We start from the raw sequence: 18,241 nt of genomic DNA, 5'->3' as shown, positions 1-18,241 counted from the left end.
TGCAGGATCTCCTGGTGATGATGCGGGCCTTTCTGGTGTCTGTCCCTCCGACCACAACCCCAACCCCAAACCCAAGCGGACAGCAGTGAGGAAGAGGACATGGACAGCGACGGGAGCACTGGACTGCAGTTCAAGACACCCCGGAACACAGCTGGCTCCAAAATCCTCCACCATCCCAGAGACACTCACACAGGTTGGGCACTTTAGTGAAGAGGCTCCAGGGGCACTATTTGGTGCGCACCACACACCAGCTCCATTACATCAGATTGAGGTAGGAACTCCCAAGGGTGCGGATGTCCGAGGGCGCCCCACCCCAGGGGCTAGCTGGCATCCTGATAAGCTTTGGGCCTTTTGGAAAGGGCAGTTCCATCGATAGTGGAGATGCAGTCACAGAGCCAGGGACTGCATGAGGGAGTGTAAGCAACCATCCAGCTCCCTGCAGCTGTAGTTGAAGGAGGACAACAGCCTGCAGGAGGTGGTGCCAACCATGCTTGACACCCAGGCCAACACCGCACGCCCTTGCGGGCAAAAGTATTGGCCATCGGCCAAGATGTCCAAGGCCTGGGGCACTCTGTGTGCGCAGGGGGTGTGGCCCAGGGAAGGGCTGCCCTGTCACAGGCGGCCATATACCAGGGCTACCTGGACATTTCTGCAGCCTCCAGAGCGTGGCCCAATCAGAGTGGGTCATGGCTGAGGGCATTGGTGGCATTGTACTGGTTGATGTGGCACAGACCCAGCAGGAGGTTGTGCAGTCACTGGCTGATATGGCACATGTCCAGAAAGTGCTGGCACAGTGAATGGGTGATGTGACACAGTCCCAGAGGGAGGTGGACACGAGCATTGAGACCCTGGTTGAGACGGGAGCTGGCATCCAGGACTGGCAGCGCCAGTTGATGGGGGAGCTTCAGGAATTAGCTCTGCTCGCACCCACGTCCCATGGAGTACCCTGGGTGCCATCAAGCACCCTGAGGGTGGAGGAGGTGATGGGGCCTGTGCCAGTGACCCCCGCAGGGAAGGAGCTGGAACACCACAGCACCTTGCATTCTCCCCCCTACCCCCTGTCTCAGGCGCATTTGATGGGCAGCAGGCAGAACCAGAACTGGGTGGCACTATACCATCTGGGACATCCGAGCATGAGCCAGGCCAATCCAGGCCTGGTTGCCCCAGAAGACGGCCACCAGGAGACCCAGGTCACAGTGCAAGAATTGCGGCAGGCTACCTTCACTCCTGATATACTGCCTAGGAAGCACCTAGGCATAGAGTTAGTGCCCTTAAGGCCAGAAAGATTGACACCAGTTAGCTTTGCATGGGTGCAGCACACAGTATCACAGTCGGGGCTACAGTGGGCGTTGCCCTTGGGTGAGCTGCATTGTGCCCCACCAGCTGGTAGCATCTGGTTTGGAGGGGAGATTTGGTGAGGTGAAGGGTGGAGGATGGAATGTGGGTTTGGTTGACTGGAGACACACCTACAGCTGGTGTCACTCTGTGCAGCCACAGTGGACGGTCAGTGGGGTGGGCAGCAAGATGGCTGCCTTGCAGGCCGTGGCAATGGCGGCCATGCCTGGACACCCTGATCCTGTGTGGTGCCCACCCTGAACCTTGACCCATCCCCTGGTCATCCCCCTGTAATGTTCTTTGATTGGGCTGAAGTGAACAAAACACATTAGACTTTGTTTTATAAACAAATCTATTTATTACTAACATTCTCTGCGCGGGATGGGCCGAGTGGCCGCCAAGATAGCCCTCGTCCCACCGGCGCCGTTCACTTGTGGTCTTACCCGGCGGGACCTCAGCGCCCGTTTGACGCCGGTATCGTCACCTGGAGCTGTGTGAGTCGCTTCAGTGCCGTGCTGGCTCCCTCTAGGGCTCAGGATCGTTGCTTCTGGGGGCCTGTTGACGCCGTCGTAAAACGCTACGGCTTTTACGACAGCATGAACACTTAGCCTCAGGATAAGAGAATCCCACCCTTGGTATCGATACGACCTTGATCTATATTTTTCTTGAGCGTGAACTGGTCCGGTTGTGAGACCTGACTGGCTGAAATATCGCGGAGTTTGGATAGGCTTGCCTGACAGCGCTCAACTAACTGTATTATCTCAAGGTCTTTTGCTGCCAGTTCAACGTCCTGACTTGATCGTGTTAACATTTCGAGTGCTGGTTCCCCACCAGGAGCTTTTTGGATCTGGGTGGCCAGCTGCAGGGATTTGTTAGCTGAGGAAAGTTGCTCACGTAAGGTCTCTGTCTCTCTTTGGACCACCTCTGCCCATGATTGGCTCTTTCCAGATCTGTCTCTCTTTGAACCACCTCTGCACATGATTGGCTCTGTCCGGATCTGTCCTGGCAACTTCAACTTCATCCACTTTGGCAGTTGGTTCTGCATCATACTTTGCTTTTAAATCACATGGCTCAGTCTGAGTTGATTCCAGGACTTTCTGTAATACTTGGACCTTGTGATCAGCCTCCTAAAATTTGGAGGCCAAAAATGTTTGAGTCTTTTGCAACTTCCTGTCCTTTATCGTGAAGTCATTCCGTAATGTCTGCTCTTTCCCAGGAGCAAGGCTTTCTGCTTTGCTGCTCAAGGTCTGCTCATACTCGTTGGTTGTTTTTTTAAGTGCTTTTATTGTTGCTTCCTGATTCTTGATTTCTGCAAAATCCTTGTTTTATTCCTCAAGTGTGTCCCGCAGTTTCTGATTCTCGGTTTCTATATCTTGATACACTGGGCTTTGAGCTGGAGCTGTTGCCCTAGATCTAATGCTGGATCGGGATCACTGAGGTCACTGTTGGTGATCCGCAGAGTTGCATTTTCAGATTGCAATGAGCGGTTCTTCTCCAGCAGAAGTATCTCCAGGGTTTTGGAAGTGCCGTGTGATCCAAACCTTTCTGATGCTACACCTTCCATCGATTTCAGGATACTCAGCTCTTCTTTAACCTCTTCATGGTCAGACTGCCCTTTCAGCTTTTCACCTAGTTGCTTGAGTGTTCTGTTCTTTGCACTGAGCTGCTGTTCTTTGGTATCTCTGAGATTATCCATCACCACTTGGGCAGCACGGTGGCACAATGGATAGCACTGTTGCTTCGCAGCTCCAGGGTTCCAGGTTCGATTCCTGGCTTGCGTCACTGTCTGTGTGGAGTCTGCATGTTCTCTCCATGTCTGTGTGGGTTTCCTCCGGGTGCTCCGGTTTCCTCCCACAAGTCTGGAAAGGCGTGCTGTTAGGTAATTTGGACATTCTGAATTCTCCCACTGTGGTGCCGGAATGTGGTGACGAGGGGCTTTTCACAGTAACTTAATTGCAGTGTCAATCTAAGCCTACCTGCGACAATAGAGATTATTATTATTGCAGCTCTGCATTTTTCTCTTGCAGGCAGGTTTCCATATCACCTGTCTTTCCATTTTGCTCTTGCTTCTGGATGTTCAATTGCTTGATTTCCTGATGCAGTTCACCTGTGTGTAGCTTCGGCAGTTTAAATACAGCGGGCGGGATTCTCTCAGCCCATGGCGGGCTGGCGAGTCGCCGGGCCGGGTGTGAATCGCGCGACGTCGCCCCGAGACCAGTCCGGAGAATCGGTGCCAGTCGGGGGCCGCTCTACAGGCACCCCCCCCCCCCCCCCCGGTGATTCTCCGCCCGGGATGGGCTGAGCGGCCGCACAAAAAACCGTGTCCCGCCAGCGCCGTCCACGTGTGGTCTTACCCGGCGGGACCTCAGCGTGCATGCACCTGGGGGCGGCCTGGTGGGGGGAGAGGGGGGTCCGACCCCGGGGTGGCCTCCGTTGTGGCCTGGCCCACGATCGGGGCCTACCGATCAGCGGGCCAGCCTCTCGGGTTGCGGGCCTCTTTTGCTCCGCGTCGGCCCCTGCAGCCCTACACCATGAGCGGGCACTCTGAGTGGTGGCTGCAAACACAGTCCGCGGCCGCCCTGGTGGGGGAGCGGGAGGATCCGTCACTGGACAGCCAGGCTTGCGATCAGGGGTCACCGATCGACGGGCACGCACGATCTCGGCGGGGGGGGGGTCTATATTCTCAGGGCTGGTCCACTGTGTGGGTCTGCCATGTTACGCGGGGCCGCCACCGCAGGCCACTGCTGCGCGCACGCACGGACCTCCGGCCGGAAGTGCAGGGCCCCATATTGGCTGCTGGAGCTGCGAGGACTAGTCAGGGGTCCTGTTAGCCCCCTGGAAAATGGAGGATCACTTTGGACTTTCCCGCTGCTAGAATGCCTGTCCCGCCGGCGTGGATTAAACCACCTCTCTTACCGGCGGGACAAGGCGGCGCGGGCGGGCTCCGGGGTCCTGGAGGGGGTGCGGGGCGATCACCCCCCGGGGGGTGCCTCCACGGTGGCCTGGCCCGCGATCGGGGCCCACCGATCCGCGGGCGGGCCTGTGCCGTGGGGGCATTCTTTTCCTTCCGCCTTCGCCACGGTCTCCACCATGGCGGAGGCGGAAGAGACTCCCTCCACAGCGCATGCGCGGGGATGCCGTGAGCGGCCGCTAATGCTCCCGCGCATGCGCCGCCCGGCAATGTCATTTTTGCGGCAGCTGGCGGGGCACCAAAGGCCTTTTCCGCGAGCTGGCGGGGCGGAAATCAGTCCGGCTCGGGCCTAGCCCCTCAAGGTGAGGGCTCGGCCGGTCAAGGGGCGGAGGATTCCGCACCTTTGGGGCGGCGCGATGCCGGACTGATTTGCGCTGTTTTTGGCACCGGTCGGCGGACATCGCGCCGAAACCGGAGAATTTCGCCCCAGCTTCGGCCGATGGAGAATCCCACCCTCATTTTCTTTTCGAAAGAGATAAAATGGCTGATTTTTCTGCTCACGTGACAACAATTGCAGAATTGACTGAGGGTCCAGTATAAAAGGTATTTGCGTCATTTTGAGAATACACCTCCATAATTTCCCTCAGACGAGGCAGTGGAATATCATAATAATATCGCGCTCTTCATCATGGCCTAATTGTAAGAGCCATTGAGAAAATAATTGATCAATGCATTAATCATGATAAAAGCAAATTACTGCTGATGTTGGAATCTGAAACAAAAACAGAAAATGCTGGACAATCACAACAGGTTTAAGAGAAGGGAACCAATGTTTCAAATCTGGATGACCCTTAGTCAAAGCATTAATCGTGATGTAATTGTATTTCTTTTGTCCGTACATTTCAATTCTTTCCTCATTGACGTTCATAATTAAATTATTTTACAGGATGTGGGTACTGCTGCCTCGGCCACAATTGAATTCCAAACCCTATTTGCCTTGAGAGGGCGGTTCAAATAAAATCTCCCTCCGAAAATGACAGTCGAATAGGAGAGTGCAGTGCTCATTATATTATTACTGATTGCTGTACACTCAATGCTTTACTGTAATTACACAATCACTACTGCCCACAGTCAAATTATTCAAGTTATTACCAAGCATATTTTGTCCACTCCATTTCCTGTTTTAAGCTGCATTGTCCTTACTTTTTCCAAATGTATTTCCCCAGGTAATGCTGGATTTTTAACCGAGATCATAATAGCGGTCGCTTTTGTGGGTGTTATTGTCATCGTCTTGACCGTGGCATTAATGCGGAGAAAGCGGCGAATTCGAGGTACATGGAATGATTTATTTTGTTTGACCTGATGTTTTGCACTGATCGCTTGTGACAGCCCCCCTTAGATATTAATTCAGCCAATAGAAGTGCATATCATGTGAAGTGGCTCATGGAGGGTGGGTCTAATCCCACCCAATTTACACAACCCCAGAGGTGAATCCCCCAGTTGCTCCACAGGAGTATAACCACTTGTTGATTCGAACAAAGAGTGAATGGCATCCATTCACAGAAGCAGAAAATAAGGAGACAAAATGCTGGAAATACTCAGCAGGCCAGGCAGCACCTGGGGAGAGGGAAACTGAGGCCATGTTCCAGGCTAATGTGATGTGAGAAAAACCTTTTCCACACAGCCGGTGTTTGGCATTTGGACTGCACTGCTTGCAAATGTGGTGGAGGAAGATTCATCGCGACATTCAAGAGGGCGGTAGAAGATTACCTGAACAGGGGTATGGCATATGGGCAGCATGGCAGCACAGTGGTTAGCACTGTTGCCTTACAGCACCAGGGACTCGGGTTCAACTGTGGCCTTGGGGTGACTGTGTGGAGTTTGCACTTTCTCCCCGTGTCTGCAGGAACGGCAGCAGGCCACCTCCACTCTTGATGTACCACCTGTGGATCCACCTAGCCATGGCATTAGGTCCCATAAGGCCAGGTGCAGGACACAAAATAGCATTAGGGGCTGGGGCACAAATAAAAAAGAAATAAAGAACAAAGAAAAGTACAGCACAGGAACAGGCCCTTTGGTCCTCCAAGCCTGTGCCGATCATGATGCCCTAACTAAAAAAGGAAACCTTCTGCCCTTACTCGGTCCGTATCCCTCTATTTCCTCCCTATTCGTGTACCCCACCAGATGCCTCTTGAATGTTGCTAATGTTACTTCCGCCACATTCCCTGGCAGTGTGTTCCAGGCACCCACCACTCTTTGCACGAAAAACGTACCCTGCACATCTCCCTTAAACTTTGCCCCTCTCACCGTGAACCTGTGCCCGCTTGTAATTGACACTTCCACCCTTGGAAAAAGCATCGAACTATCCACCCTGTCTATGCCCCTCATAATTTTGTAGACCTCCATCAGGTCTCCTCTCAGCCTCTGTCTTTCCGATGAAAACAATCCTAGTTCAACCTCTCCTCATAGCCAGCACCCTCGAGACCAGGCAACATTCTGGTGAATCTTCTTGCGCTCTCTCCAAAACTTTTACGTCCTTCTGATAATATTGGCACCAGAACTGCACACAATACTCCAAATGCGGCCCAACAAAGGTTTTATACAGCTGCAACATGGGGCGGAATTCTCCGCAATTAGCGCGATGTCCGCCGACTGGCGCCAAAAACGGCGCAAATCAGTCTGGCATCGCGCCGCCCCAAAGGTGCGGAAGTCTCCGCATCTTGAGCGGCCAAGCCCTAACCTTGAGGGGCTAGGCCCGCGCCAGACTGATTTCTGCCCCGCCAGCTGGCAGGAAAGGCCTTTGGTGCCCCGCCAGCTGGCGCGAAACTGATTTTGCCGGGCGGCGCATGCACGGGAGCGTCAGCGGCCGCTCACGGCATCCCCGTGCATGCGCAGTGGAGGGGGCCTCTTCCGCCTCCGCCATGGTGGAGACCATGGCGAAGGCGGAAGGAAAAGAGTGCCCCCACGGCACAGGCCCGCCCGCGGATCGGTGGGCCCCGATTGGGCCAGGCCACCGTGGGGGCACCCTCTGGGGCCAGATCGCCCCGCGCCCCCCCCCCACCCCCCAGGACCCCGGAGCCCGCGGCGCGGGTTTATTTGGTTTAGTTGGGAAATCATGTGCGGGATTCTCCGACCCCCCGCTGGGTCGGAGAATCGCCGGGGGCTGGCGTGAATCCCGCCCCCGCCGGTTGCCGAATTCTCCAGCACCGGAGATTCCCGCCCCCGCCGAATCTCTGGTGCTGGAGAATTCGGCAACCGGCGGGGGCGGGATTCACGCCAGCCCCCGGCGATTCTCCGACCCAGCGGGGGGTCGGAGAATCCCGCACATGATTTCCCAACTCCTGTACTCAAGGCACCAGCTGACGAAGGCAAGCATGTCAGGTGCCTTCTTAATGTTATAGAGATGTTTACCTGTGATTTCAAAATAAACAGCTGTGCACAAAATTTCCAAACTGCCTCGGTGCTCTTTCAGATGGATATGAGGTATGAACTAGGTTGGGCTGGGCTGGCTGCAGAGGGGGAATGAGCGGGGGTGCGGATAGTAGACGTTGGGAGGTGGGCATGGGCCGAGGCCCTGATGTCCGGCACCGCACATTGCCCTGGTACCCGCCCCTCCCTTCAACCCCAACCAGATCACACCGTCCCCACCTCCGCCACCCCAAGCATTTGAATGGACCATGTGATGGAATGGCCAGTTCGCATGCAAGGATCACCCAGGTAGACTATGGAAAGTGCTACCGTGGGCAGGAATCAGACATTGTCAAACGACGCAAAGCACCTGAGCTCATCGCAGAGCATGTTGTCATCCTCGTCCATCTCATGGACCAGATCCACTGTTACTGCCAACCCAGGGCCCGCCACCCGTAGTGAGGCAGGTAGGAATCATGGAAGGCGTTGCAGTGTATGCGGGGGTGGTGCAAGGAAGGTGGTCATGGGAGCGGGTGGTCGACCAGGGTGTGGGAGGTGTCGGGGTGGGGTGGGATGTCCGTGCTGCTGGCTGGGCCTCCCAGTCGTGAACCTGGAGGTGACTAGAGCGTCCCGTGCACGCCTGGCGCACACGTTGTGCTGTTTACTGTGCCTGCCCGAGCCCCATGTCCTGCCTATCCTGGCCCTGCTCTGCATTGTCCACATCAGATGAGGTCTAACATTCATCCCCCTCTTCCAGCACGTCACCGCTCTGTTGCGTGATATTGTGGAGAATGCAACAGGCTGCCACGATGTGGGAGACCCTCCTAGCAATATACTGGAAGGCCCCACCAGAGCGGCCAGATACTTGAAGTGCATCTTCAGGATGCCAACGAACAGCTCGATCGCGCCCCTGGTCGCTCCATGTGCACCGTTGTAGTGAGTCTCCACATCAGTCTGTGGCCTCCGATAGACGACATCAGCCAGGAGTGGAGCGGATAACCCCTGTCGCCCAAGACGCAACCTCTCACCCAGGGGTGAACCTCGAAGGTGTCAGGAACCGTCGAGTGTGCCAAGATGAAGCCATTGTGAACACTGCCCGGGTATCGGCCGCAGACGTGCATCTCATGGTCACAGACCAGCTGCACGTTTATTGAGCGGAAAACCTTTCGGTTTGTGACAGTTTGTCATGGGCCGGTGCTCATAGGTGGACATGCATCCTGTCAGTCACTTCTTGGACTTGGGGCATCCCGGCGATGGTGGACATCCTGGTGGGCTCGGTCCATATTGAATTTGATATATTGTGCCGACCGGGCATACAGGGCCTCCATTATGATGCAAATGCACTTGTGCACCGAGGTCTGTGAGATCCCAGACAGGTTCCCACTCAGCGCCTGAAAGGACCCCACGGTTTAAAGGTTCAGGGCAACCATCTCCTTGACGGCCACCAGTAGCGGGTGTCCTCTTCCATAGTCCCACGGTGCCTGGTGCACCGTGATCTGGCAGATATGTCATATGGTCCCTCTGCTCAGCCGGAGTCTTTGACAGCATGTCCTGTCCAGCAGGTCCTCGAATGACAGGCGCTGCCGGTACACACGAGGCCTGATGTGGCACCTCCTTCCCACCTCTTCCTTAGCCTGTTGGACGGATGGCTCTCCATTCTCACCAGCTGCCTCCTGTTCCTCTGGGGCAGTCTCCACTGCTGCAGGTGTCTCCACATGCAGCTTCTTCCTGTTCAGCCACAAATCAGGTCCAACAGGTGACAAGGTGGCCCGGCCAACACTACAGCTCCTGACCCCGCATAGCCCCCTCACCTCGTCCTCACCCATCCGCAGCTGTTCCCCCGACACTCTGAAGCGCACCTCTGACACCCATCCCTGCTGACAGGGGCACTGAGCGTTGCACTTGGGCGGGCCACGTGAAACCCTGGCGGAGGGTCGCCTCTGGTTGTTGGGGGGGGGCGGAGTTTGGTGGGATGGGAGGGTGGAGTCGGTGTCACTCAGCGACACCATGGGCCACAGTGGGGTGGACAGCAAGTTGGCAGCCTTGCAGGCCGCGACAATGGTGGTCCATGCCTGGACACGCGGGGTGAGGTGGTGAGGTCACCTTGACCCCATGGCCCATCCTTTGTCACCACCCACTGCTATCCCCCCACCCCGACCATGGAAGCTCCCATTTCCCCCACCCCATCCCCACCCCCCTCCAGCCAACTATGCAAACAACAAGACTGGTGGCCCACTTACACACCTCTGGGAACATGTCCTACATCCGCTCTCTCCCTCAGCAGCCATGGCACCTGTTTCCTGATTTTTTAAACCACAAATGAACCTCGCCATCGGTAATTCTTCCTGGTGGAGGTGAGCATCGCTGGAGCCCCGCAGAATACCGGATCGGGCCAACGGCGTTTACTGTACGTGCGCAGTAGAATGCATTTACACCGCTGTCGAGTCCCAGGCGTGGCATTCCGTCGGGCGCTTGGTACCGGCCACATTTTCCGGCTCACGCACGATTCTCCGCCTAATCGCGGTTCATGTTTCTGGTGTTGCTGGACGGAGAATCCCGCACACAGTTTCAATTTGGAAAGTAAAGAAAGACAAGAAAACAAGAATAAATGCAAAAATACGAGCTACCTGGGCAGCATGGTGGCGCAGTGGGTTAGCCCTGTTGCCCACGACGCTGAGGTACCAGGTTCGATCCCGGCTCTGGGTCACTGTCCGTGCGGAGTTTGCACATTCTCCCCGTGTTTGCGTGGGTTTCGCCCCCACAACCCAAAGATGTGCAGGCTAGATGGACTGGCCACGCTAAATTGCCCCTTAATTGGAAAAATGAATTGGGTATTCTAAATTTATAAAAAATTGTGTAAAAAATTAAATTTTAAAAAAAAAATACCAGCTACCTGAAGCAAAATGGAGGATGCAACAGGCTGCCACGATGTGGGAGACCCCCCCCCCCCCCCCCCACCACCACCACCAGCCCGCCCCTACAATTCCGTCCACTATAGAGATAAATCACATTGTAAGTGCTGCAAACAATATGCTGCAGATAAAGCCCCGGACAACCACTGCTTAATTTGAAAAAGTGCTCTGTGCTTTAGTCGGTGATGACAGAGAAAACATCAAAAAGGCATCTGCTGCATCTCCTGAACTTGCATGGATAGTTGCAATGGAAAGGGGGGAGGTAGAGGGGGGCAGGGAGAGATGGAGTTTAACCAAACTTCTTTCAGTGATCGAGCAAATGGGTGAATGAGAAATCCCACAAAACGAACAACCGGGTAAAATGGGAAAACATTAATTCTATTGTCTGGGAAATCTTTGATTCATTACTACATATTCTGCTTCTCTTCCAATTTCCACAGAAACTGGTGTTCACGGTGAAATCAATAACTCTCAAACTCAGGTATGCTGAATTCAGAGTTTGCACCAACTCGGGTGTGTTCAATGTAGCCATGATGTGGAGATGCCGGCTTTGGACTGGGGTGAGCACAGTAAGAAGTCTTACAACGCCAGGTTAAAGTCCAACAGGTTTGTTTCTAACCACTAGCTTTCGGAGTGTAGCTCCTTCTTCAGGTGAATGATGAAGCAGCTGCACTCCGAAAGTTAGTGATTCGATACAAACCTGTTGGACTTTAACCTGGCGTTGTAAGACTTCGTACTGTGTTAAATGTGATGTTTACATTAACTCGGGTGTGTTAAATGTGGTGTTTACATTAACTCAGGTGTGTTAAATGTAGTGTTTACATTAACTCGGATGTGTTAAATGTAGTGTTTACATTAACTCGGATGTGTTAAATGTAGTGTTTCCATTTGATTGGGTATATTAAATTTAGTATTTATATTAACTCTGATGTGTTAAATGTAGGGGTTGCATTAACTCCGGTATATTACATGTAGTTGTGCCCTTTCTAAACCACAATGTGTCTTAACTCGTATACGGTGGACAAATGACAATGAGACTCAGTTTATAAAACAGAACAATATTTATTCACACTCACACAATGGTTATGGTTATTCAATCACACACTCCCAATTATAGGTTACACTATACCCCAATAGTTCCAAGATCTTAACTTAACTTGGCATTGACTGACGAGCATTAGGCACATACAGACCTGTTATCTGTAGTTCTGATCTTGTAGTCCTTTCTTAGTTGGTTATGAATCTGGTTCTCTTCTGGCTCTGGTCTTCCTTCTGTTGGTAGTGTGGATGGTCTCAGTTTAGCACAGGGCTAAATCGCTGGCTTTGAAAGCAGACCAAGGCAGGCCAGCAGCACGGTTCAATTCCTGTAACAGCCTTCCTGAACAGGCGCTGGAATGTGGCGACTAGGGGCTTTTCACAATAACTTCATTTGAAGCCTACTTGTGACAATAAGCGATTTTCATTTCATTTCATTCGTCTGCCGGTGGAAGTCACAGTTGTTAGTTACTGCTGCTCCAGAGAAAGAATGAATCCGTGCAGTAACTCTCATGATGTTTGAATTTTGTGACTCTTTTGGTGGGCGGTCTCTGGGTCATTTGTCAATCAATTGATCAGGCTCAATCAGCCTGATTGATAAATCAAGGGCTGCCACATCAATTTTGGGGTGGGCACTCAGTGGTCATACTTGAAGGTGTTGGAAACATGTAGGCCCTTCCAAATAAGGAAGTTAGGTGCCACTGTGTCTGGTGAACAATTGTGATTAACAAGACAGCTCTATTGATCCTATTGGTGGCCTGGAGATAGCCCTTTACTTATGCTATTCGCATCAACATGTGAACTTGTTTGATGTCTGCAAACCTTTTCCTGTAGCTTTATTTGATCTGCCTGAAGCCTGCTTGTCCATACCCTTGTCCACTTTTCCCAGCATTCCTTGCTGGACACCATTTTAGGTGGCCACATATCCCTCCTCTTGATCCTGAACGCGAAACGTGGTGGATCACAGATTCAAGACCAACACCTGTTCAGCATCCCCAGTCACTTGTCAAGTCAAGTTTGTCCTGGTACAACTACCCAATAACTCTTTTACAAAATACAAAACAGTTAATAAATGACAAAAGATATAGGTACATTAATGAAAGGCAAACTTAATAATTACAACACAGCTTATTGCAATGAAATATAAAATCACGGAAATATCAAAAACCATTTCAGCAGATACGATGGGTACAAACAGTGCAAAAAATACATGAGTCCCAAACATTCTTAAGGTGGTGTCATCAGAGCAGCCCGCGTGGGTCTCATATCCTGACCTTGAGTGACATTTGCTTGCCATCAACAATATTTGACTGTAAGGATGATGAGATAGACTAACGTGAACAGGATGGATGATAGCCAAATGTGAGATGAGTCGAATGAATGGATGTATTTGTATATTTGAGTCTCAGTTCCAAAAATCATCCGACCAGTTGGGAGATGAGTCGAATGAATGGATGTACTTGTATATTTGAGTCTCAGTTCCAAAAATCATCCGACCAGTTGGTGGCTTTAGTAACAGCAATTTGCCTTTGTATGTCCTGGGTGTATTGGACTATTTTGGCGAAGGTTCTGTGGGCGGTAGCCAATTTCAGCCGAATTTGGTTTAGTTCTTCTGGCAGGGGTTTGAGTTTGGTATCGTATTCCTCATAACAGTCCCCCAGGTGATGCTGGAGCTCATCAGTAGCGCTTACGTCCACTCTATCTCTCTTACGTATGTCAATTAATTGTATAAGACCCATCCTGGCCATGTACATCTGGTTTAATACAATACGTGCTGTTAGTAATGTCGCAGTGTGTGTTCCCGTACTGGTGCTGCTTTGGTCCTGTCCTGATCTCGTATAGGGCAAAATTACCCTCTATCATTGTTGGAGGGCACCTCTGCCCAAGTTCCAATCCTTTCTCAGGCTGATTAGCTAAAGATCCAATTGCGGGACACACATTATTTGAAAAACCCCACCAATCCCCTTTTATGGTGACGCTCAGGTAGCATTCGACTGAGCTTCCCTTTGGCTTTTTGCAAATAGCCTCTGATTGTGACACCCAAACAGGATACTTTTATTAGGGTGCATCTAATAAATCTAATACATCTAATACACCATCCTCACAATCCCCCGCGTAAGGTGGAGCAAACCATAAATAACCCGGATATAAAATATTCATCTGATTTGGAATGTCCTGAGTGCTAAATCCGGTGAATCCGATGAAAAATAGCCCATGTAGGTGTAAGGTTCCATCTCGTCATCGTGGTTCTGGTTCTGCTGGTATCCTGAGCAAATGAAGCATAGTTTCTGTTGTTATCGCATGCTTAATATCTGCATTTATATTGTCACTACACGTGACCCCCCCCCCCCCGGCCCGTTTTCTTTTAATAAAACCAAAGGAGACAAGGCAATTATCGTATCTTTCAACACAACCGATTCTGGTCGAGGCTTAGAGTGGTCGGAGTGTGACCTTCTTTTAAATTAGGGCAGCCTGTTTTATATATTTGTTAGCCACAATCAAATTTGGCCTGGGGTGTAAATAACATATGGAGTCGGTGTAGTATGAAGGAAGAAGGGAGGAAGAAAGAGAGAGAAAAAAATGAAGTGACATTGCTGAGTTGTCCGTGCCATGAGGAGTGGCGGGTAAGTGCTCACAGTGTGCATGGGCCAGCTGGGACCTTCTAGCTCCTGTGGGTGTTCTCTTTCATATCTAGGGGCGGGACTAGGCAAGGGGACAGGTGGTCTCGGGGTAGTGTGTATGATGCTGGGAGACTTCTGCAATCACGAGCAAATTTGCCTGATTGTCCACAATTAAGGCAGCCAGGTAGCATTGTGGATAGCACAATTGCTTCACAGCTCCAGGGTCCCAGGTTCGATTCCGGCTTGGGTCACTGTCTGTGCGGAGTCTGCACATCCTCCCCGTGTCTGCGTGGGTTTCCTCTGGGTGCTCCGGTTTCCTCCCACAGTCCAAAGATGTGCAGGTTAGGTGGATTGGCCATGATAAATTGCCCTTAGTGTCCAAAATTGCCCTTCGTGTTGGGTGGGGTTACTGGGTTATGGGGATAGGGTGGAGGTGTTGACCTTGGGTGGGGTGCTCTTTCCAAGAGCCGGTGCAGACACGATGGGCCGAATGGCCTCCTTCTGCACTGTAAAATCTATGAAAACATACTTCCCTATCTCTTCCCTGGGGCGTGTATGGTGGGACTGGATCCCTTGGGTACTGGGGTTCACTGCCCTAATTTCTCCACGCAGGACCCTGGTTAGCCCTCATAGGATGCATCCTTATCGGTACTTGCTGGTGGGTGTTTCTGAACTGACTCTTCCCAAACTCTGGATAAGCGTCGAAAAACCCATGCTTCATTGTGCATGAGGTCGGCGGGGTCAAAAGTTCTGCGAACCTTTTTGCCTGCCTCAGTAGCGTGGGATACTGACGTCCGTGCCCTTGTGGAGGTGGCAGAGTCACCTAGGGCGCGATTCTCCACTCCCACGCTGGCTGGGAGAATCGCCTGGGCCGCCAAAATTTTCAGGGCCGCCGGTCTGACGCCCTCCCGCGATTCTCCGAAGCGACAGGAACGGCCCGGTCGAGTTTCGCGGGCCGCAGGCCGGAGAATCGGCGGTGACACCGAAAATGGCGATTCTCCGCCACCCCCGCTATTCTGAGGCCCGGATGGGCCGAGCAGCCAGGCCAAAACGCCGGGTTCCCCCCGGCGCCGTCCACACCTGGTCGCTGCAGTCGTGAGCAGTGCGTGAACGCTGGGGGGGCGGCCTGTGGGGGGCGAGGGGGGATCCTGCACCGGGCTTTACCTGAAGTGTGGGGTGGCCCGCGATCGGTGCCCACCGATCGTCAGGCCGTCCTCTTTGAAGGAGGACCTCCTTCCTTCCGCAGCCCCGCAAGATCCGTCCCCCATCTTCTTGCGGGGCGGATTTAGAGAGGACGACAACCACGCATGCGTGGGTTGGCGCCGGCCAACCCGTGCATGACGCCTGTTATGCGGTGCCGGCCGCGTCATCTATGCGCTGCCGCTTTTACGCGGTCGACAAGGCCTGGCGCGGGTAGATGGCGCGGCCCCGATCCTGGCCCATTGTCAGGGCCTGAATCGGTCGGGACCGGGACCGTTCCGCGCCGTCGTGAACCTCGACGGCGTTCACGACGGCGCGGCCACTTCGGCGTGGGAGTGGAGAATCGTGCCCCCTATGCGGAACGCTGTAATTCTCTGTACACCCCTTGAAAATGAATCCAGAGCCAACCCACAAAGGCGGTCGGATGTTCCCCTTTCCTTTACCTACATTTGTTTAAACTGTCTATGGGACCTCCCTTATTGTATCCTACTTCTGTCAATATGGCCTCTTTCATGTCCTCTAAAAGTTCCTTGTCCCACGTTTTGGGGTGATGGTAATGCTCACCTGACTGATGGACTAAGGCACATTACTATGAGCTTTACTTCCTTGCTTTTGTCTAGCCCATACATTATTTTCTGCTGTCTAATCTCCTCAAAGAAGCAGTGTGGGCCTGCAGTAGGCTCAAAAGTGTGATTTTATTACACGCATCACTCAATTGGGTCACTGTAAACGGAGTTGTATAGGCAATTGCCACACTTAAGCTATCCCCTACCCTCCTCTCGGTGGTAACTGGGTGCATTGACACTGGGGGTGAATCCGGTGGTGTAACAGGTACAGCTTTCTCTGTGGTTAGTGGTGGCGCATTCGGCGGGTGGGTGGGGGGGGGGGGGGGGGGGGGGGGCGGGGGGCCATCTCTCGGTCCTCACGATGTATATTTTTGCCCTTTCATGAAGAACTGCCCAGCCAGCCCCTCTTCCTCTCCGAACTCAACTGTCCCGAAGGTACACAAAAAAACATCTTAGACCGAGAGTAATGATTTTAATTGATCAATTTCGCACTGGTACTTGTTAGTTGTGAATGGTCAGTGGTCGCTTGTCGCTGCTCCTGAATGGTCTGATGGAACGCTTTTAATGCTGCCTGCAGGTTGGTGCACTTCACTTCTAAGCGGGTGACGTTAGGCAGCTTTTTCACATTGTGTTTTAAAGCTGCCTAAATGCACCAGGTTAGGCTGGTTTGAACGTTTTCGATTACTAATCTCCCTGTCTTTTTCAGCTCTCATTTGATCAAATCTCTCCTGCTGCTACTTTTGTAATCTTTTTATCTCTGTCTGCTGTTTCTCTTTTAATTGCTTCACCTCCTCCTGCCTCTCACCTTTTAATTTTGCCACCTCCTTTTTCCTTCCTCTTTTAATTTTGTTATCTCTTCCTGCAGCTTTGCTTTCTCCTGCTGGTGTATGTTGTTAACCCTATCGATTCCTTCTTGCCAGGTGCTTTTCGCCCTATCAGCGTCTCCCTGCCATTCGTTCTTTATTCTTTCTACCTCTCCCTGCCATGCGCTGCTTCATTCCCCACTTCTTCCTTCCAGGCAGTTGTTACTTTAATTAACACGTGCTGATGTGCTTCATTTAAATGCTTTATTTCCTCTCAATGCTTGTATCTCCTCCTGTGACTTCCTCTTTTCCGTCTGCTAATTGCATGGGAGCGGTCGTTGGGACCTTCTCGGTTCCCACTACTTGCGCCAAGCAGCACACTACTGCTATCGCTTTCTCACCTTTAGCGCATGCTTTCCCCGCGCTTTATTCAGGTCCTCCCAATAGGGTTGTCCTATTGCTCTGGGACCTGTCTCTCTATTCTCACAAAATTCTGCACATAGGGGCCATCCCTCTCTCTTTATATATTCTCTACTTTTTCCCTCTCTCTTTATATATTCTCTACTTTTCTCCTCCCATGTGGGACACTTTGCCACCTATGAACTCCGGTCGCTCATCTCTGGCTACGGGGGTGAGGGGGTGGTGGTGGGGGGAGTCGATTGGACTACGGGTACGGCCTATGGGCTATTTTCCGGTCCAGAACCCTCTGAGTGCAAACTAACAGAGTTTACCCTATTCTCCCTGTTAATAACTGATGTAATTAGTACAACCCGAAATTAGTAATCTGTCCAGTACGGAGTATACTGATTTTTAATTAGATTTGAGGGATTTTTTGGAGCAACAATCGTTACTGTTAATCGTGTCCCATCTGGTGGTGCTAAAATGTTGCCCTTTCTAAACCACAGTGTGTCTTAACTCATATACGGTGGACAAGTGACTATGAGACTCAGTTTATAAAACAGAACAATATTTATTCACACGCACACAATGGTTATGGTTATTCAATCACAGACTCCCAATTATAGGTTACACTATATCCCAATAGTTCCAAGATATCAAGATATTAACTTAACTTGGCATTGACTGACAAGCATAACGCAGATACAGACCTGTCATCTGTAGTTCTGGTCTTGTAGTCCTTTCTTAGTTGGTTATGAATCTGGTTCTCTTCTGGTTCTGGTCTTCCTTCTGTTGGTAGTGTGGATGGTCTCCTTTGTCGGCCGGTCCACCGTTGTTAGTTACTGCTGCTCCAGAGAAAATATTAATCCGTGCAGTAACTCTCATGCTGTTTGAATTTCGTGACTCTTTTGGTGGGCGGTCTCTGGGTCATTTGTCAATCAATTGATCAGGCTCAATCAGCCTGATTGATAAAGTTCAATCAAGGGCTGCCACATCAATTTTGGGGTGGGCACTCAATGGCCATACTTGAAGGTGTTGGAAACATGTAGGC

General features: G+C 51.9%; 1 protein-coding gene across 2 annotated transcripts in view; it reads left to right on the top strand.

The window, feature by feature from the left end:
• The window catches only part of LOC140386567 (nectin-1-like), a 59,189-nt gene that overhangs the window by 29,470 nt on the left and 11,478 nt on the right, over positions 1–18,241 (top strand). For both annotated transcript variants that reach the window (XM_072468997.1, XM_072468996.1), the window contains 2 exons: positions 5,473–5,577; positions 11,007–11,047. In XM_072468997.1, the coding sequence (XP_072325098.1) occupies positions 5,473–5,577; positions 11,007–11,047 (146 nt within the window). The remainder of the gene's footprint in view (positions 1–5,472; positions 5,578–11,006; positions 11,048–18,241) is intronic.

This window comes from Scyliorhinus torazame, chromosome 12, assembly GCF_047496885.1.
Source record: "Scyliorhinus torazame isolate Kashiwa2021f chromosome 12, sScyTor2.1, whole genome shotgun sequence".
NCBI lineage: Eukaryota > Metazoa > Chordata > Chondrichthyes > Carcharhiniformes > Scyliorhinidae > Scyliorhinus > Scyliorhinus torazame.
This window is presented reverse-complemented; position numbering and strand designations above follow the sequence as displayed.